This window comes from Jaculus jaculus, chromosome 2 (genome assembly GCF_020740685.1).
Source record: "Jaculus jaculus isolate mJacJac1 chromosome 2, mJacJac1.mat.Y.cur, whole genome shotgun sequence".
Lineage (NCBI taxonomy): Eukaryota > Metazoa > Chordata > Mammalia > Rodentia > Dipodidae > Jaculus > Jaculus jaculus.
Genome location: NC_059103.1, coordinates 138377155 through 138398596, shown reverse-complemented (window position 1 = coordinate 138398596; position 21442 = coordinate 138377155). Strand labels below are relative to the sequence as shown.

Below are 21442 nucleotides of genomic sequence, written 5' to 3'. Positions count from 1 at the left end.
TCAGGAGCACAGGGATTTTGATTGCATTTATTACAGTACAGTATCTCCAGCATTTTGAAAGATTCCTCACTTCTATGAGGAACTGATAAACAACTGTTGAATGAGAATCCGAAGAGTAAAATCTTCAACAGGGTGAAATCCTCAGAGCCGAAATCATATCCTACCAGGGAGTTTTGCAGGCCATGGTGAAAGGTCTGGAAGGTGATGGAAAGAGGTCTAGCTGTAAATGTGACAAGGAGCCAGGAAAAAAGAAAGAGGTAACAGAAGAATGTTTACTTACATTTTGTATCTGTTTTAAAAAGAATCTACAACTGTTACCTGGAGACAGGGAGCAAAGACAGAAGAGAAGAACTGGAAATTGAAAAGAAGGTGGGCATGGAGGGCGAGAGAAAATGACATGGGGTGGTGATTCCTAACAGAATAAATGGGATGCCAGCCATGGAAGAAACACTCAGAGTCAAAGAGAAAAAAAAAAAATCGCAGGGATTGTCTTTACTTTAATCTTACTATGTTTTAGAAAGAGTGTGAGAAGGAAATTACATAGTCATATATCCCCATTTTAAAATAATTCTATATGTTCTTATCCTCCTCCACATTTCACATTTTCCATCATTTATTCTTAGTCTTATGATCACTGTCATTTTGTTTCCGTGTTTGTTGTCAATGTTCCCAGGGATCTGGTACTCTTTCCAAATATGTCTCTCATTTTATTTCCTTCCTGAATTGTGAGCCCTTTCAACCTCTTGCCTGTGGGAGTCTCACATCCTCTCCACTGCAAATGCTCCATCTCCCAAGCCTCTTCTCCTCCTGAGCTCATGACAGTCACGCAGATGAGAAAACTTGGCTTAGTCCACCCTCTTCATTCTGCATCCACCACATCCAAACACTTATCAGATATGCTGCTTCGGCTTCTCCAGATTCTCATGTGGCTGGACCTAGGACCACACAGGACCTTGTCCCATCAGAGCCAAGACAGGCAGGGCCATCAGATAGAATGGTGCCAGAGTCTTCAACCTTTCCTATCCTCTGCAGGCTGTACAAAGCTACACTGAACAACATCTTGGGAAGCAAGCTCTCATTACACTTTGTATACAGAAGCTGCTGGCCTTCTTCAGAATGTGGCCAGCCAGTCAGATCTGCTGGGATCAGGCACTGCCCACCTTTCTCACTGCATGCCCCACCAAGAACACTGATCCAGATGTGAGAGTGTGTGCCAGTTCCCGAAGAGGCCACCACGAACCCTCCACCTCCTGTGCCTTAGTGAGGGGTGCCCTTCTAGCTTCTGTCCAAACGCCACTTACCCAACAATGCACAGCACAAACACAGCTGTCCCCAGATGCCCTTTCACATCCTTTACACGGAGCTAGGCTTCTCTCCCTCCACAGTACCACAGCACTTCTCTGTATTATAATGTTTCCCTGGATTTTAAGGAGTACAGCTGTGTCACCATGAATCCATGCTCCCTCATATGCTCTTTTACATATACTAGGTGCTGAAAATGCATAACTATCCTATAGTGCAGAGAAATTATAATCTAAACAATTGGTAGGACTCAGATACAGCCACTTGCCAACATGAAACTAAGCAAATAAAATCATTACCATGGTGGATAATCCCATTTTCCAATAATGCTTGTCCCAAGTGAACACCTTCTTCAGGCTTGTGAATCTCTCCAATTTCCAATAGCCATGACACAAATTCACTGCAAATAAAAGATAAACTTAATTTCTTTACCAGGACATCTATTTTCAATGTAGTCATGAAACAACTATGAAAGGAATCTAAAAATATAAATAAATATTTTCAGCTCATTTCAGTAGGTATTTTTCTTACATACAGATTACACTCATAGCAATTAAATTCGAGCCCAAAATTCCCACATCTGTACATTAAGATTCTCTTAACCTATGTGTACTAACCTACTCCACTTGTAGAGACCTCTTAGAATCCAAAGTGAATATTTTAGAGTAGCATTAATTAAAAGGGAATACTCCATGTAAATGGAAATAGCCATATAGTATCACTGAAATGACACTAAATTCAGGCATTTTACAAATAGAAACGTTCTCTTGCTCTGGTTTTACAACTCTAATAATTGAACTTTTACAAAACTGATGAATTTGTTTCAGACTCATTTTCTTTGTGGCATAGTAGCCAAAGTTACAGCAAGCACCATGGAAGAGCTTTTCCATTGACTCCACAGGAGCCACAAATGCCTAATGCCAAATAATCAAGGGGCATGACGTTCCGAAAATGGATTATCTAGTGTAAGAAACACACTTTAGAGCAGAAAATTAAAGATAAAGGCTTTCAATACTTTCATTCAAAAGGAAAATAAAGAGTAAGAGAAAGAATACGAGAAACAAAAGAGTAAGATGACATAAAAGATAAAAAGTTTGGGAATATTATGGTAAGGCACAAGGGATAACATCATATGCTTTGCAATAAGTCAGCCTAGACTGAAACCCTGTGCATTCTGTTGGGTATGTGCCCTCTTTCTCAAGCTGATTATTAATAGTTCATGGATATATTATCAATAATGCACATATAGTAACAGTAATATTAATGTCACAGTGTTCTCACAGGATTAAATGGGATGAGATATGTCAGGAACCCAGCACAGAGCCTGACACACAAGGCCATCTTATTAAATACCAGTGACCGACACACAGGTTGAGCAGGATGATAGGTAGTTAAAGCATCATTCTTGATTATGATTTTTAAAATTCCTAAAGATTCCAGATTCAAATAAGTTAAAGAATCAATTTAAGTGTTACTGTAAAAAGCATAGTATGTTTTAAAGTGGAAGAGGCAATGGGAAAGGGAGTTTTTGAGTGGTTTTATCATAGGACCTACTCAAGAAGCAAGAAGGTTCCTGAAGCACTCAGACATGATTGTCACCTGGACTGCAATGCAGCAGTGCATGGTGTTAAGGAAAAAGTACAGGTAACATTTGCTGTCTACCCTATGCTTCAGATGTGCTGGGAGATGCTTTATTCATCACCACGAGCTCTAACAGGCACTACAACCATATCAGATCCCAGATACATGGACACAATGTTAACAAAAGCCTTCCATGTGCAATAAGGACAATTCTTACCTGAGCTAATTTCATAGCTTTGTTCTCTAAACACCCAATCTCATGAAAGAGTGCCAGGACTATAGTGCAAATGATCCTCAAGGGCTAGGATGTAACTCACTTGGTAGAGTGCTTGCCTAGCATGCATAAAACTTTGGTTCAATCCCCAGCACTATCTAAGGTAGGTATGGTGGTGTATGCCTATAAATCCCAGAAAGGCCCTTGTGAGATGGAGGCAGCAAGAGCAGAAGTTCAAGATCATCTTCAGCTACGTACTAAGCTCAAGGCCTCGAAACTAGCCTAGGACACATGAGACCTTGTCTGAGGTAAAGACAAACAAGAGAGGTTGGAGAAGGGAGAGAGGAAAAAAGGGTCTTTGATACCATAGTTTGAAGTGGCTCTCTTGAAAGTGAGGACCCTTAGGAGTTATACCCATGAACTCTTACAAAATGAAAATGAATGATCCTTGTGGTGCATGGGGCTTCTATGCCAAGATGGATCCTTATCTGCTCTGTTCTCTGCCAAGACCTATCATCTGGTGAGGGGCGGGCGTAGCAGAGCACACAGCTGCCAGGTGCTGGACCCCTGTTGCTTGGCAGCTGTGTGCCCCACTATGTGGACTTTTCCCCCTGAAGAAAAACCCAATGCCAGCTTGCCACGTAACACACTCCTGGCTATGGTTTTCTGAGTCAGGAATGGAGGCAGATTTGACCTGTGCTTGCACTGTATGTCCCTGTAGCTTAACGACTTCCTAACAAGCATTGCTAGTAAGCATTACCATCATTTGTTTCAAAAGGAGACAAAAACTTAACTTTCAGAATATAAAACTCCCCAATGGTTCCAGGATGTGAACAGAGGTGGTTTAATTTCAGGTTGTGCTTTCAACTAAAATAACTGTCTACTTTGTGGAACTGATGCCAGAATTCCCAAATATAAACTTGTTAAGCTTCCTGATCCATAGTTTCTGTACCTCTAAGAATGTACAAAGCTATTAAACTCCTAAGTATGCATTACTGAAGGTGCCAGCACAGAGATAGACCTAAGACATGCTTCTTGAAGCAGCTTCCCTTCTCCTTCAATGAATCCCACTTAACTGTCTACAGAAACCAATCAAAAAAAGTCACTGGCGCTGGTCTCTCAGGTGACACACTCTTTCTGACTCTTTATCTATACCTTTTCACCCTGAGTCCACCTGCTGGAGTTCTGAACTTACTAATAGTTTAGACTGTCTGCCCTCAGCTCTCCAGTATTCCCTCATTTTCTGGATCCATGGTCAGCTATGACTCTCAGACGTGGGAGGCATTTCCATACCACATTCATCAATTCTTGAATGGCCACACTGGCCTGCTTGCCACTCGTTGCCTGGCCCCAGCCTCTGTGTTGCCCTGAGAAAATGGCATATCACAACTGTGGAGGTCAAGGATGGGTGATGAGGGCCTTAAGTTATCTGGTCATGACCCTGGCTCTCTGTCCATTGCCTCACCTCACTATCACCCAGGAAATATAAACCATAAAGAAGTATGAAGACTCAGTTAGGAGAATATATTTTAACCAGAAAGAACTCATTAAAGGAAAGCTAGAATATGAATGAAATACATACACTCAGAGAACATGCCTACCTTCCAAGAAAGCACTTAGGGAATGTAGTTAGTTTTCTTTTTCTGTCTTTGATCAGATTTCCTTGATTGCACATCATTTTATATAGTTTCTCACCCTGCTCCGAGATCATCACCCAGGTGTCTTGCTCCATTCCCAATTTCAAACCTACCCAAAAACAAGAGAAAAAGTATCATCTAACTGAAAAACTCTTAATTCATTTGCTCATGTCCTTATTAAACAAGCACTTATTGCCATGTCTTTAACAAAATTTTCTTTCCTGCAATATCATACCTTCCTCACTTTCTGGTTAAAACATTTAGATGTATCTGCAGGACCTAAGAAATGAAGTGGAGGCTGCGGGTACAGAGCTCAGTTTCCAAGAAGTTCAAAGGACTCTAGGGAGCTTGTCAAGGCAAGATTCCCCGAAGCAGAAGGCCTCTGTATAACCCAGGACATGAGTTAGTCAGTGGAGGAAAAAAGAGGAGCAGCAGATAAGACTAGTACAACTGGGCCTGTGGTCTGCCCTTGGGTTGGGATGGGGGGCTGTGATACAGTGGAGGCACATGTAGCATGCCTCACTTCTGTGTGGGAAATGCTAAGAAATCTTTCACAGCACGGCCATGCTTAAACATGCAGTTATGAATACACAGCCAAAGCAACAAAGCCCCGGGTCTGAGGTGAGAGCACATGCTCTGGTGGGTTTGGCAGGGTTCTCCCAGTGTTTACTCACTTCATTCCTTAAGTGCTAGAGACACATCTAAGTGAGAAACACAGGATACTGCATGAATGAAAGCTTTGTTCATTTGGAAACAAAGCTGAGAGGACAGCATGAGGAGCAAACTGAGGAGGGAGATGCTTCAAAGGAGGAAGAAACGGGCAAAAGTTCAAGCAAGTCCACGTCCCTATAAAGGAAGAAGTTCCAGGTGAGGAGAAAAATGCTGAGAAATAAGCAAGAAGGAGTTGGGACAAGACTCAGCAAAGATCCAAATGTAGGTGAGGGAGAGAGATCGGGATGGTTAACCAGGGTTTCACGAGACATAGGGAACAGAAGTACAAACACTTAGCGGGCAAAGACATCCAAGTAGCAAGGAGTCCATGAGGACTGGCAGTGTCAAGGAGAACCCAGGCGTCAGTACACCAGGTGGGGATGGCACCCACCAGAGGAGGAGACAAGGAGGGACACGATGACTGAGACAGCATGGTGCAGGAGCACACGTCATCTACTGAGAATGGAAAAGCCAAACGAGGAACCTAGTTGGTGGAAATCCTGTGAACACAGTCAGTGCATGGAACTCGGAGAAAATTGTTGCAAAAGCGAAATATTTAAATTATGTTTGAACCACAAATTTCCTTGCTAAAATTTTGTGATTTTACAGTGCAAGAGCCATTCATACTTATCAGTGATAATGAATAATTAAACTAGAATAGTCAGAGTCTGATAAAGATAAATATCATTACACATTTTATAAAATTAATTTTCTGTTGACTTTCAGATATTTTTTTTTCTTAGAAAGATTATAACCATTCTGGGGTGGTAACATTCAATGAATTGAAATATTCAATTTGTCTTTTATTTGCTTTACTATTTAAACTGATGAGTAGATGCACCAAATCCAAATCATTTATGTGTTTATAACCTTTGTTTCAAATTTTCAATCTGATTCTTCATCCCAGATAGAATCAAAGGAATTTTTGAAAATGTTTTAGAAATTCTTATACAAATGTGTGAATACATCAATTAACACAGAAACTCTTCAATGGATAACATCCAAAGAGGGAAGAAAGGACTGTCAGCATTCTGTAATGCCAGTGCCAACACAAAGTTTTATATCTCAGTCTCAGGAACAGTAATCAACAGTGCCATGCTTCCTGCTGATTGAAAATCAATTGCTAAAGAAATACAAGCAATTACATTTCTGAGCCACACTACAGAAATGTGTGTTCTTGCAGATAAACATTATACTACTGAGTTTTGTCAGACCAAATAGCTTTTGAAAATCTTTCCGAAATCATGAAGCAAATTTTGACTAGGACTCCTCATGAGTAAGCTACTCATTGGTTACATTACATTGTAGTCAGTGACATTCAAACCATATGAAAGTTAACATGTAGATATACAAATGCACTTATCTGTAATTAGGAAGCCAACCTACCTGGTCTAGCAATTTTTAGTGTGCTACAGAAGTATGAAGAGTCAGTGGTGGAGGTCCTATGACACTGTGGTGAATTACTGGACCTCATCTCTTTTTAAAAAATTTTTTTGAATATTATTTATTTATTTGAGAGTGACAGACAGAGAAAGATGGGGGGAAGAGAGAGACAAAGAATGGGCGTGACAGGGCTTCCAGTCATTGCAAATGAACTCCAGATGTGTGCACCCCCTTGTGCATCTGGCTAACGTGGGTCCTGGGGAATAAAGCCTCAAACCAAGGTCCTTAGGCTTCACAGGCAAGTGCTTAACCACTAAGCCATCTCCCCAGCCCTGGACCTCATCTTTTAAAGACAACTATGATAACTGCTTTAGAGGTAGCAATAGTAATGTGCTAAGAAAAGATATTGCCTATATTGCCAAATTTACAATAATTTTATTTTTAATAATAATTATGTAAGTAATCAAAATTATTTTAGTATAGAGCTTAGCACACATACTAAGTCAAAGTCAACATCCTTTACCAATCCATTTGCTCACAACTTCCCAGGTATCTGCTGTAATATTGTTAGAATTTTCACAACTCTTAGCTAGCAACTCAAACACCCACCTTTCCGTCGTTCTCTTTCTTTCAAAATAGCTTCAAACCATTCATGCTTTTCTTCAGGTGTTTTTGCCATGCACACAAACCACTTATTTTTTGCTGTGTTGTGTATCTTCCACCCATTCACAACAATGTGCCCACTGCTGTGGAAATCAGCTGAAAACCAGTAAGTAAAGTCCAGTGAGTAAAATATGATATAAAATACTACATCAATAAGATCACTCAATTTACAGAAGTTCCAAAGCCACTGAATTCAAAACATTGTTGTTGTAGCATGTACATATTACAAAACATCAGAAAATTAAAGCAATGTTTTATGTTGGATACAATTAGTGCTCAATAATAATTGTGAAAGATATCTAGTTCATGCCAGTCATATAGTAGGTACAATTAAATCCCACAAACTAAAATTCATTTGAACTATGTTCAAAGTGCTGGCCAAGTTTCTCCTGCAAAAAAAAAAAAGGTTTTAAGGTATTTTCTTCATAATAATCCAACACTGATGGTATTAAATCCATTTTGTCATTCTAATATCCCTAAAATTAATCTTTTATATTTTAAAGACAGCATTCACCTCACTAAATCACTTTTTCTTGTTATGGCACAATAATCATAAATCATTGGAATGTTCTAAGAGTGTGCACACCTAAGCCACAACAAACACAGGCATGTAAACATCAAACTTCTGCTGCTCCACCAGGCTGAAATGTACTCCCAATGCCACATCATTCCATGTAGTAAAAGGAGGCAGAGAATAGTGACATAACTTGTAAGGAATCTCTACAGGCAGAACAATATCTGCCAAGCAAAGATCTCAAGATGGAAAATGGATGTCAGAGGCCAGAATCAGTATCAGCATCAACTAAAAGTGACACCTGTCATCTGTCTGGCCGGCAAGTCACTAAGCAGCATAAGTCAGTTCATAGGAGGTAAACATAAAAATGTTAAAGGTGGCCGAGAAAATGCCCTGAGTGGCATTTTACATGGTTCAGTGTTTTTTCTCACCAATGATTTATTTTATTAGTAAGTTATGAGTGGAAGGGAGGCAGATGCCCTTGGCACTATTTATCTGGTTCCTGAACTCTTTTCCATTAAAGCCCACACCACCATATATTTACTTCTGTTAGACTATTATTCTCCAAAATGCATTATAAAATGACACTGTATAGCTGTAGGGGTCTTTAAAACTTCTTATTCTCATTTACATAAGAATTGAATTACATTTGATATTAGTCTGTATTAGATATGTGCTATGAACACACAAATAATAAATAATAATATTGGATCATAATACAGATTCAAACTCTGAGATGGAACCTTTGTGCTTTTCACATTTTACGTATTTAACTCATGTTCCCATTCAATATCAAGCAGCAGGACTTCATAATAGTGTAAGATTAAGAATTGTGGGCTGGAGAGATGGGTTAGCGGTTAAGGCATTTGCCTGCAAAGCCAAAGGACCCCAGTTCGATTCCCCAGAACCAACATAAGCCAGATGCACAAGGGGGCACAGGCATCTGGAGTTCGTTTGCAGTGGGCAGTGGCTGGAGGCCCTGGCATGCCAATTCTCTCTCTCCCCCTCTCTGCCTCTTTCTCTCTCTCAAATAAATAAATAAATAAAACTTTTAAAAACTAAAAATAATAATAATTGGATGGCACTGGGGAGAATACAAAAATTATTCCCTATTTACACTATGCTCTCCTTAATAGCTACAAAAAAAATAACTTAGAAATTTTGGTAAAACAGCAGAAAAAAATTTAATTAAAATTGTAAATGTTTATAACTCCCCTCTCAAATGTGTCTCTAAACAGGACTATTATTCATGGTTAGCTAAGTGAACCCTGAAGTACCATTTAAAAGACCCCACATTGCCACTAATTCCATTACACTTTTAACCATACTCTTAAGAAAACCACAGGAGTTACATAAAGCCTACATGACAGATAGCGGGACGTGCTGTAAAACCCACCCAGGGCACACAGAGGAACACAGGTTTGTGTGCCAATGTGATCCCAACAGTGGCCCCACGGGAGCCCTGCCACAACCACACTGGAACTCAGGTCTTTGCTGCTGCCCTTCCTGGATTACTGGAGTTTGGCCACTGCCCTTTTCAAACAAAACTGAGTCTTCCCTTCAGTATTTTTCATCAACTCATCTCTTAGCTCAAAAGGCTTGGGTGTGGTGACAGTTATTGTCTGTTATCAACATGACTGAATCAGGAATGAAGTAAGGAACGAATGAAGGATGAACTGAGGAAAGAAAAGCCCTCCCTCAGAGAGAGCATCCCTTCTGGTGGCTGGCTATATATAAAGAGGTTCCGGGAGAAAGTGGCCTCGCCTGCCTTTGTCCCTCACTGATGAGTGCATCCACCCTGCTGCTACCATCCTTCACTGACCTTGGCACCCAGCTTTGTCAACCTTCCTGCGTTAAGACAGGCAGCTCTCTAGAACCCTCCAGGCCTCAGAAGGAGATTGGGACTGCTGTGGGATCCAGCCTTGTGAACTGAGCGTCCATGGGGCTCTCAGACTTTCCAGCCTGCAGCCATTCCCAGCCATTGTTGGGCTGCCCAGCCTGAGTCATGTATACGGTAAGTTCCCTTTATAATAGGGTGGTGGATAATACTGATTGTCTAGTTGATGGGACACAGAATAATTCAAGAAACAGTCTCTGGGCATGCCTATTGCACAGATAATATATTCATCCTTTTGGCTCCATTCCTCTGAGAACTCTGACTAATACAAGTGTGTCTTGCCACTGAAGCAAGTCCCAGTGTATAGACCTTGTTTTAATAGATTTTCTTTTCCTCCGCACACTGTTAAAGCTTAGGGTGGAAGCTGGTCTTGGTATTGTGAACTTTTGAATGCTGGGTGTGTGCTATAACAATGGCGGGGGTTTTGCTAACTCCAGTAGAGCTAGGCTATATGCCTAGACTTTGGTAGTAGTTACTGCCACATATATTTGAGAGAAAAATGTTCCCTGACACCTCCAGGTCAAGTTTAAAAAGCCACGGGGAGGAGAAAGTGAATGTATCTCAGTGCTGGGAGTGTGTGCTTAGTGTACCCTACATTCAGTCCCCAGCATCTAAAATCCCTAAAAAAAATGTGCTAATGCATTCTCACCACCCTGTCCTTGTCTGCTTCTCTCCCACCTGTCCTGAAAATGCCAGGTGTTTTCCTGGCTGGAGTTCTCTTCCAATTAACCCTATTCTTCTGTACATGGACTGGTTTGCCTTTTAAATTATGCTCATCTTCCATGCAGCCCAGCCTGACTGCTCCAGCCTATGCAGTCAAACTTCCTTTAGAAATCGTACAGCTGGACTCAGAACCAGACATGTGATCTTAGAGTGACTACATGTGACCACAATTTCAATGTCCAAAACAGAAATCATTAGATGATTTGGAAAAAAAAAAATCTACCTTCTCAAGTAACATGTTCATTACTGTATCCAAATAGCATTTTGGAAAATGAAACAGTTTATAATATGATTTTAAATGGAAGGACAAAGGGAACGACATAGCATGAAAGCTGAAATTAGGTTGTGAGGTTCAGGTACAAGAGGGAAGGAGAATGGAGGAACGAAGGGGGGAAAAGAAACAAGAGACAAAATTTGTTTGAAAATCACCACAGTAAAACATGATTCATTGTATGCTAAAAGTATCAATTAATTGATTACTTTCACAAAGAATAAAATGCTCCACTTAAAATTCCATTCAAAATGGACATAAAAAATAATAAAATACCAAAGGACAAACCAAACAAAAAGTAAAAGCTCTCAACAATAAAATATAAAACACTGAAAAACAACCTGAAGAAGACACTAGGAGACAGAAAATCTTCTGTGAGGGTTGGATTCTGTTGTCAACTCGGTCAGATCAGGAATCAAATAAGAGACCTGCCTTTTGGGTATGTCTGTGAGGGCATTTCCACGAAGGATTAGAGGGAGGAAGTCCTTCCTCCAGACCGGGTGGCCATTCAGGTGGTGGACTACACATGAAGATCTCCAAGGGAACTCAATGCCCTCTCTGTCTGGCTGCCTCTACTATTCCTCACGCATGCATCTAGCCTGGTTTGACTATCCTTCATGGACATGGAAACTGAGTTTCATCAACCTCCCAACTTGAACTGAAGACCGTGGATCTCCAGGAATCTTTCACACATTCAGTACTGCAGCACCCAGCACTGTGGACTGAGCAGTTACTGGGTTGTCCAACTCTCCAGCATGTAGCCAGTTTCACAGGCTGAGTAGCAGACAGCTATTGCTGGATTGCCCACTTCCTATCCTGTAAACAATCCAATAAATCCCCTGTACAATACATATTCAGTCTTTCTGTGCTATTCCTCTATGGAAGCCTGACTAGTACAACTTCCCATGTTCAAATACAAGGAGAAAATGGCAATATGTAATAGTCAGTTTCACATTGCTAGGATGAACATCCAAGCCAGGCACAGTTTAGAGGAGGAAGTGATTTATTTCAAGCTTACAGATCCAGGAGGGAAGTTCCATAAATGGCCGAGGAAGCTACTCCCGTACATCCAAGCAGAGAGAAACCACCAAACAGCCTATAAAAGCCAAAAGTAGCAAACACAAACAGGCAGCAAGCAGCAGGGACCCTGCCAGAGCTGAGTGTTCCGTATGTCTTTGGGTTGGAAATCAGATCTGCTCCAGTGATACCTAAAGACCAAACACCAACCAGGGCCTACCCCAGTGATACCTCATCCAGCCAAGAAACTGAAGACCCAAGTTATAAGCTTTATTAAAACACCTGAGTTGAAATTTGTGGAAGGGGGGGGGGAAGATTGTTAGAGCCATAAGCTGGGTCATTATGCACAGAGACATTGCCTCTCCCCAATAACTGATGGCCACCCCCACAATGCAATACCCACAATCCTCATGGGGGAGGAAGGACAGAGAGAAGGCTAACGATGGTACCATCATGGCTGTATACATACTATATACATAACAAATTAAAAAAAACACCTGAGTCTCTGGGGGACATTAAAACTACCACACCATTCTACTGAAAGTGCAATGCCAATCACAATTCCAACTGTATTCTTCATAGAATTAGAAAATAATCCAAAAACTCATTTGAAATCTAAATACCTTAACTATCCACAGCAAACCTGAGCAACCAAGAGAATTGTTGGACATATCAAAATATGTTATAGAGCCACAGTAACAAAAAACCATGATACTGGCATAACACCCCCCCACACACACACTAATGAATAGAATATAAGACCCTGAAATAAACCTACTCATCTATAGACAACATCTTTTTGATAAATAAGTCAAGAATACCCTTTTGAGAAAAAAAAATTTTATTTTAATAATAATGCTATTTCCTAGCGCTGACAATCCACAGGTAGAAGACTAAAAGCACTTTTCTATCTCTAACTCTGCACCAAAAAAAAGTCACTCAATGGGGGACAAATACTTTAATGTAAAACCCAAATTTTCTTTAAAAGAATCTTCTAGAAAAATGTAAGGGAAATACACAGGCAATCCAATACTGTATATGGCCTCAGTAATTCATCAGTGTTGAAGAACTACAAATGTGAATCTATCAAATTAATGAGACGACTGAGCAAAGACAACCTACAGAACAGAAGAAAGTCCTCTGCCAGCCATTCAGATGTTGAAGGGTTAATATACAGAATATACAGAATACTAAGATATTAACAAAAGAATCAATAATCCATGTAGGTGTAGTGGCGCACCTCTGTACTCCTAGCACTAGGGAGGAGGATATAAGCAGATCATGAATTTGAGGTCAGTCTAGGCTAGGGCTATATAGACTATTTCAGGCCAAGAGGATGGAAGCTGTGGAATACTGTCTTTAGAACATGACATGGTTATTCCATTCATGACCTCACAACATCTGCTATTACATACACAAGACCTGAACAATACATACTGGGCCTATCAACAGTCTGTCATGGATAATGGAGGAGGTCATCCTAGCTTCCATCCCTCTTTGAGGTGTCATTGGCTGTGAATGGTTGCTGGAGGAGAAGGAGACATTGTTTTGAGTGGTATAGCCACTGGTAAACTGCATGCGTTTTTGTAAATACCCACACTAATGCAGGCAGCCCTAGTTAAACTCAGTGGATCACATGAATACACAAGGAAAAAAGACATCAAAGCAAAAGAAGGACTAGTTAAGAATGGGTTTAGTGGAGACATTGGATAGGGAAGAGAAAATATAGATAACGGGAAATGGGAAAGGATTGTGATTAAAATATATTAAATAATATATGAAACTTATAAGTAAAAAAGAATCCTGGGCTTGAGAGATGGCTAAGTGGTTAAGGTGCTTTCCTGCAAAGCCAAAGGACCGAGGTTCAATTTCTCAGTACCCATGTAAACCAGATACACATGGTAACGCAAGTGTCTGGAGTTAATTTGCAGCAGCTGAAGGCCCTGGCATGCCCATTTTCTCTCTCTCTCAAATAAAATAAATACTTTAAAAAAAAAGAACAGCAGAGAGGAAGGGAGGGAGGAAGAGAGGTAGTTTAAGGCCAGCCTATCCTACACAGTGATACCATGTCTCAAAAAATAAAAATAATTAAAAACAATAAAACAAAAGGTTAAATAAATTAATAAATGGGAAAAAATATCTAAATAGATAATCCTCAAAAGAAGAAGGATAAGTAACAAATGGCCAATAAACATATGAAGAACTGCTTACACGTTTATCTATCATGGAAATTAACATCAAAACTTCATTGATATTCTAACGAACCCTAATCAGAATGGTTGTTAAAAAAAAAAAAAAACAGAAATATTGGGACTGGAGAGATGTCTTAGTGGTTAAGGTTCTTGCCTGCAAAGCTTAAGGACCCAAGTTCAATTTCTCAGTACCCACTTAAGCCAGATTTACAAGGCTGTAGATGTGTCTGGAGTTCATTTGCAATGGCTTGGAGGCCTTGGAGCCCATTCTCATCCTCTGTCTTTCTCTTTTTTCTCTCTATCCTTTTCTCTCTCTTTCTCTCTCTCAAATAAATAAAAATAAAATATTTTTTTTGAATACTGACAAAGATATGTGGGGAAAATCCTTATACACTGCCTAGATGCCAATCAACAAATGCAAATGATTGGATAAAGTAAGTAAATTATATATGTATATATACACACACACTGAATGTATGGTATTATTCAGCCACAAAGAAGAAAATCTGTAATTTGCAGAAAAACATATGGAACTAGAGTTTATTATCTTAAGAAAGTACAGAAAATAAGCCAGACAAAGAAAAACAAGGGTTAAATGTTTTCTTACCTATGTAGGAGCTAAAACCAAGGAGAATGAGAACAGGAAAGAAGAAGGAAGAGGCAAGAAAAGGAGTGAACAGGATGAAGGAGAGAAGTGGCACACAGGCAGACCTGCAACGGCAGAAGGAATGGCTGTGAGAAGCGGGCAAAGGAACTGGTGGAGACAAGCGAGGGTGTTGGCAGGGAGGATATGTGACTGAACGTAAGTATGGAAAAGTCACAGCAAGGACTCATCATGAACTCATATATAAAGAACACCAAAAAATTACCAAAAGAACAAATAAGCCATGTGGGGACGGTGGTGTCCCCTGTTACCTCAGTACAAACAATATGCTTTAGTAATTATAGTAAATTAAAAACAAATGTTGGGGCTGGGGAGATGGCTCAGTGGTTAAGGTTCATGCCTGCAAAGCTTAAACCAGAGTTTAATTCCCCAGTACCCATGTAAGCCCAGATGCAGAAAATGATGCATGCATCTGGAGTCTACCTGCAGTGACTGGAGTGCCTGGTATGCCCATTCCTCTCTATCTTTCTCTTCTGTATCTCTTTGCTTGCAAATAAATAAAGAAAGAATTTTTAATGTGCATAAAAAACTGGGCTAGGTATACAAGGAAAATCTGAAGCTCCACATTTGTGACAGATGTGATGTCAGGACCCCAGAATCACAATACAGGGGCTGCTGAATGGAGTGTGACTCAATCCCAGCTACATTAATAGTACAAGAGCATTTCTCTAAATACCTTTGAAATGAAAGCCATGTAGCAAGTACTAATATATTTTATGTCATGTCATTATTTTCCTGGTATACCTTTGAAACTATCATTGAAATCATTGGAGAAACTGTGATTCAATCTATATACTTTTCAGTTCATAGAAAGCTTTTATCAAATGAAAAAATAAAATTTATTTTAGCTTCATTTTACTTTATGCTTATGACAAATCATAACTTCATGATCTTGCTTGTAAAAGTCCAATATCCAAAGTAACAATTTACGACCCTTTAGTAATAAGCATTTTAAAATGGACACCTAAAATTACACAAATAACTTTCATCCACAATTTCCTTCTACTAACCAACTGATTATCCATATGTAATAAATTTATGACTAAAATAAATTTGCAATCTTTAATAGTCTATGGTGAAATGTTATAATATTAAATATAATACATATAAAACAAAACTTAAAAAGAGCCCATTCATGGGCATGCACACATACACATCTTGGGAATTGTGAATGTCCTATGATATTAAAACCGAACAGACATTCTAGAAGAGAGCACCACAGATCTCTTTTTCAGTACTGTTCCTTTAACATTAGTGTGTTTCAGCCATACTCAATTTTCCTGTTTTACTTTTCTCAAGTCTGTTACTAGCCATACTACCTATAGAAATACTTCGAAGCTCCAATGCATTGCCGCTGAGTTATGCAACTGAGACTTCTGACTTCTGAGGAGTTACTGTGGGCGTTCTGCTTTAAGCTCAGAACCACTGACCTGTGCCATCATCCACATTCTCCACTTCCATCACCTCAGTATTGATCCGGCCTCGAAAAAGGTACCGATGTCCATCGGTGGATGCCTTGCTATTCTTCAATCGTCTTGAAAATGAAGAAAATCACAGAGATGTTACTAGCTTAATGCAAAACAATATAAATTAATTAACTTTGTTTCTTTGAAAAAGAAAAAGAGACCCTACCAATTCATTCAATATTCCAAGTCTTTTGTGGCTTGGTGATTTCATTTGAGACTTCTCATTCATAATGGCACTGATTACAAGTGCTATTATGATAAACAATTTGTGTGTTTATGAGAGAGGGAGAAAGAGAGAGTTATGCCTCATGTATCCCAAGCTGGCCTTAAATCACAAAGTAACCAAAGATGACCTTAAATTTCCTTTCTGCCTCTACCTCCTGAGTGTAGGAATTAGCCTCTACTAACCACTTTTATACCAGGGCCTCCTACAGGTTAGGCAAGCACTCTTTATCAACATGAGCTACATCTCCAGCCCCCGACATATGAGTTTTGTAAGTAAACTGAAGCCTTGAACTAAAGACAGGTCAGGGTGTAGGTACACATGACTCCTCAATTTTAGACAACAACACTGCCTAAACAAACACTCAAGGTTGGCTCTTTGATGTTATAACTGAGATTCTTTCACCTTCACTTCGCATTTTTCAGGAGCTGCAATTCTCATTTTTTAAATCCTGGTAAACAGCTAATTAGCTCTTCTGATTCCTGTTCAAAGAAACTGCTGTGCAGGAGGCTCTCAGGTGGAGGGGTGGTCAATTGTAAAGTTATTTCCCTTGCATCACTTTTATGATATGATCCCTATAGATAGAGGTGCTGAACAAATCTCAGCTCATTTATAATCATCCTAAATTCTTGTTTATTTTTAAAATAAGCTAAACTATTTTTAAACTGTGCATGGTATGTCTAGTGTCAGCTGTGAATCTTACAAGTATGAGCATTTGTAACAATGGATTCCGCAATTACGTGTTAGAGAAACCAAACAGGGGAAGGTGTTTCCTTTTAAATGGAAGTAACAATTCTCAGAAATTATGCAATATTAAAAGTTTCTAGTCCCTCAAGAAACTTTAACTGAAATACTCCTCAAGTTAACTCCCTAACATGTCCGGCTGGTAATTTAACACATGGAAACGATGATGAACTTACCATCCTACACAGACGTATGTAGCACATGTATGTTGAGCCATGCCTGTCCACTGCCTGCCGTGCCCTCTCCTCTCACCTGCAGCACATGCCTGACTGAAGTGGAGGAGTGGCACTGAGGGGTGTCTCCAGATCCTGTCACCCTCCCACAGCTCCTCCCACGGCTCCTCCTTCCCTTAAGAAGCACTGTCATCTGGCTAACCTGTCCCGACCTCTCATCTCAATTTATCAGTCTCTATCACTTAAAGAAAACCAACTACAGCCTCACACATTCGCCACCGTGTTCTCCCCCTGTTTACACTGACATCGATCTCCAAGTGTTCTTTGTTAAAACTCCTCAATAAATGCTGTAGCTCAAGAATTCATGAATTCAAGCCAGGTATCTATGAACTTTGAAATCATAGGCCAGATACCTATGTTCATACTTGGTTCACATTACACATATATTATAGATAGATATTTTCTAATATTTGCAGAAAATGACTGTACAAAAATGTCCCTGCTGTTTTGCTTAGTTTCTGAAGCCATATCATTTTATCATTTGTATACTTATGCTGAGTAGATTAATATCCAGGTAATTATATGTTCAACAAGATAGAAATGGTATCACAGGATTTCAAAATCAATCATATGTAAGAGGTTCAGTATCTTTCTTTAGTGCTGGTAGTATTGAGTATTGAACCCAATGTTTCACATATGCCAAGCAATCATTCTACCAATTAAGCTGTAATACCAGCCTCAATACCATTGGTAACAGTTTTAGTCACAGGCAAAATAATCACAGGTACCTCTACACACACACACACACACACACACACACACACACACACACACACACAAGGAATCCATCACTGAGGCCTCGTTTTCAAAGTATTAATTTTCTTTGGGACCCTGCATTGAACTTTGAACAGGCTTTATAGATATATATTGACCTGAAGATGTCGGTATCCAATTATAAAATTCTCAGTGTCTTATCAGTACTATAGCACATATCTTGAATTGAGATATCTGTGATTCCTTAATAAAATGATCTCCTAAACTATGAGGATCAAGAAGCCTATAGTTTGAAAACAATGTTGCTGATACTGCATATTTTCATATCTTCATTCTAACATTTCTCTCCTAATTGGTGCTTCATGATGGTAAGGATACTTGTACAACATCAAAAAGCTAGAAACAATCACGAAGTCCAGTGACAGGAGAAGAAATGCTTATATTGTAGTAATCAAATGGGAGATATTAAATTATGGGATATTCTGCCTCATTTAAAATGAGTAAGTTATTGTTATATACAAAATGAATATAGATTTAAACAATTATTGAATATAAAATATAAATTGCAGAAATCTAAATATACTATGATACTATCTTTGAAATGTTAAGGTGATGTTTACCAAGGACACTAAGTATTCTAGTGGAAGGAACAGATGATTCACTCCCAGGGCTTCTCCCATTCTCAGCAGAAATGGTCACATCGATCTAGTTATTTCCATCCCTAGCCTCTATGAGGTCCATGTTGTGCCTATTTAACCTACTTAAAACAATTTTGGCCCTAAAGCCAGACCATATCAGGGTTTGTGCTGAAACTAATATTATAGAGACTCTGGATGTGGTGCCAGGCATATAAATAAGGATACAATGACTTTAGTGGGAAAAGACCTTATTATCAAACAGAAGCTTTTAATCCTTCCATCAAAACATCTTGATTTTATACTAGAATATCTTTTTTTTTTTAATTTATTTATTTGAGAGCGACAGACAGAGAGAGAAAGACAGATGGAGGGAGAGAGAGAGAATGGGCACGCCAGGGCTTCCAGCCTCTGCAAACGAACTCCAGATGCGTGTGCCCCCTTGTGCATCTGGCTAACGTGGGACCTGGGGAACCGAGCCTCGAACCGGGGTCCTTAGGCTTCACAGGCAAGCGCTTAACCGCTAAGCCATCTCTCCAGCCCTATACTAGAATATCTTAATAGCATCTACTAACTTTTAATGGGCTCCTCTATATCTTCATAACTCTCTTCAATCTTATTATTAAACACCAAGAATATATATATTTCAAGAGAATGAAGCCCATGGATAAGTGGCATCTCACTCAAAGCAGTGCATTCCAGATACAGGTGATATCCTGAGAGTACTCAAACTAAATTCTGCTAAGAAAGCAACTAAAACCTTAAAGAGTAGAATCATGACCACTGGATTAGAAAGGACAGTAGTTCCTCAACATCAGCAGCTTCATGGACTAGACTAAAACCTAAAACTGAATGTAGTTGGAAGTAAAAGAATTGAGGAAATAGAAACAGCAATCTCACTCAAAAAAAAAAAAAAAGTCTGCTGCTAAGGAGAGAAGCGGTCGAGTGACACAAGCAAGGGAGAGCTCTCAGGATATAGCAGACAACGGAGCCAGAGTGGTAGGGTCAGTACATAAAGAACAGCATGAGTGGGAATGCCAGAAAAGGCAAGCTAAGGGATGGGGGGATGATATTTAGGTTGGAATACTTAAACTGTAACTTCCAATTTCATAACAGCTGGTGCTAACATGCTACCCACACGACCATAGGACTGGTGGTTCAAATGGAATAGAAGGAAAGATCACTGAAGGAAAAAAAAAAAAGACTGTGAGATCAAAACTCGAGCAACTATGTGAATTTTAAATACCACCCCCCCACCACCACCACCACTGACCAAGCAGTGATAGGAGCAGAAGAGAAAGTGACCCAGAAGCAGAAGCAGGAAGTGAATCTGTGGGCAGCAGGCAGGCACTGTGTTCTGGAAAGGGGAGCCAGCAGCGACAGTCAGTGAGCAGCAGAGTAATGAGCCAGACTCCATGCCGAGGGGAGTCCTGGGAGCAGAGGAGGAATTGAATCAGGAGCAGAATTAGAAAATGGGGAAACACATCAGCCTCCCCCAGTGGATATGCTGGCTCGGAAAAAGTGCCCGAGAAGACCTGGAAGGAGAGTGTCACAAGCTCAGAGTGGCATGTCAGTCAGGGCTCACCAGCAGGTTGAGGCTGTGAAGTGAGAGGACAGGATCTAGGGTACCCAAAGAAAAATGGGGACCTGTGAGATGGAAAGACCCACTTCTGAAGTGTGACCTGTCCATGACCTTACCTGTGTTTTCTTTTGCAGTACACCAAAAGATTATCGAAAAGAAAAAACACCCGTTCTTGAATATTTCCTGAAGAAATTTTCAGTAAGACGCCACACATTAGCATTTCAGTGCAGGTATCAGTAATGTTGGACCCCTGGGTCAGAAAGAGAGAGAAGGAAATGCCTGATTATTGGATCATTTCTGTGTGTGTGTGTGTGTGTGTGTGTGTGTGTGTGTGTGTGTGTGTACTCCACCACTGAACCATCCTTGCAGCCTGTGTGGAAGCCTTGTGTGCCGTTGCTTTCCTTCACGTGATACTATTCACCCAAAAGCCGCATGTGCACCAGATCAAGTTCAAACAGCGTAAGCAGTTGCACTGAATGGAGTTTCCTTCCCCTTCTGGTCTCTCTGCACAGACTGTGGGTCTGCCTGAAGACCATTAGTGAAATATCTCTTCAACTTCATTTAAAGTAGACAACTTCATACCAATTCATTACATTAATGTAAATATTTCCCCTTTCTTCTTTGCATTCCCCATTTGGAAAAAAAAGTTCTATGGATACATATCAAAGTATATGAGACTGTCTAACTTGTTAGTAGCTCTCAATTTCCAGATCTACTCCAAGTATGGAGATGAAGAGAAGAGAAATTTAACAAACACTAAAAGGTAAGGCACTTGGAGAGAGTTTCTGTTTCCTAAAGGAAACCATGGGTAAATTTATTGCTAAATGCACCTTTTGGAGTGTCCACAAAGACCCCATGCTTACTGACAAAGCTAACTGTTATCCCAGAGCTCTCATTAGAGAAGAGAAGACTCACAGAAGAGAAGCAGCCTGGCCCCATCATTTGCAGACAGCCTGGGAGCACAAAGCTCAGGACACAGGCACAGACTCCAGCATGAGCCGAGTGCAAGTGTCCCCCTTAGCTGCCATCAGTCCTGCAGCCCATCTGCTCAAACCTAACCCATCATAACCGATGCT

The 21442-nt window shown here is 40.0% G+C and overlaps 1 protein-coding gene and 1 non-coding gene across 2 annotated transcripts in view; one reads left to right on the top strand and one right to left on the bottom strand.

Annotated features, from left to right (window-relative positions):
- Positions 1-21442, bottom strand: part of Prex2 (phosphatidylinositol-3,4,5-trisphosphate dependent Rac exchange factor 2) — a 318249-nt gene that overhangs the window by 194250 nt on the left and 102557 nt on the right. Inside the window, exons 7-11 of the mRNA XM_045143485.1 lie at positions 20483-20616; positions 16200-16303; positions 7438-7587; positions 4699-4843; positions 1602-1702 (exon numbers count right to left, since the gene is read on the bottom strand). Of these exons, the coding sequence (XP_044999420.1) occupies positions 1602-1702; positions 4699-4843; positions 7438-7587; positions 16200-16303; positions 20483-20616 (634 nt within the window). The remainder of the gene's footprint in view (positions 1-1601; positions 1703-4698; positions 4844-7437; positions 7588-16199; positions 16304-20482; positions 20617-21442) is intronic.
- LOC123459101 lies at positions 10237-10388 on the top strand. The gene has a single exon (XR_006636017.1). It is a non-coding gene; the product is annotated as a small nucleolar RNA SNORA62/SNORA6 family (small nucleolar RNA).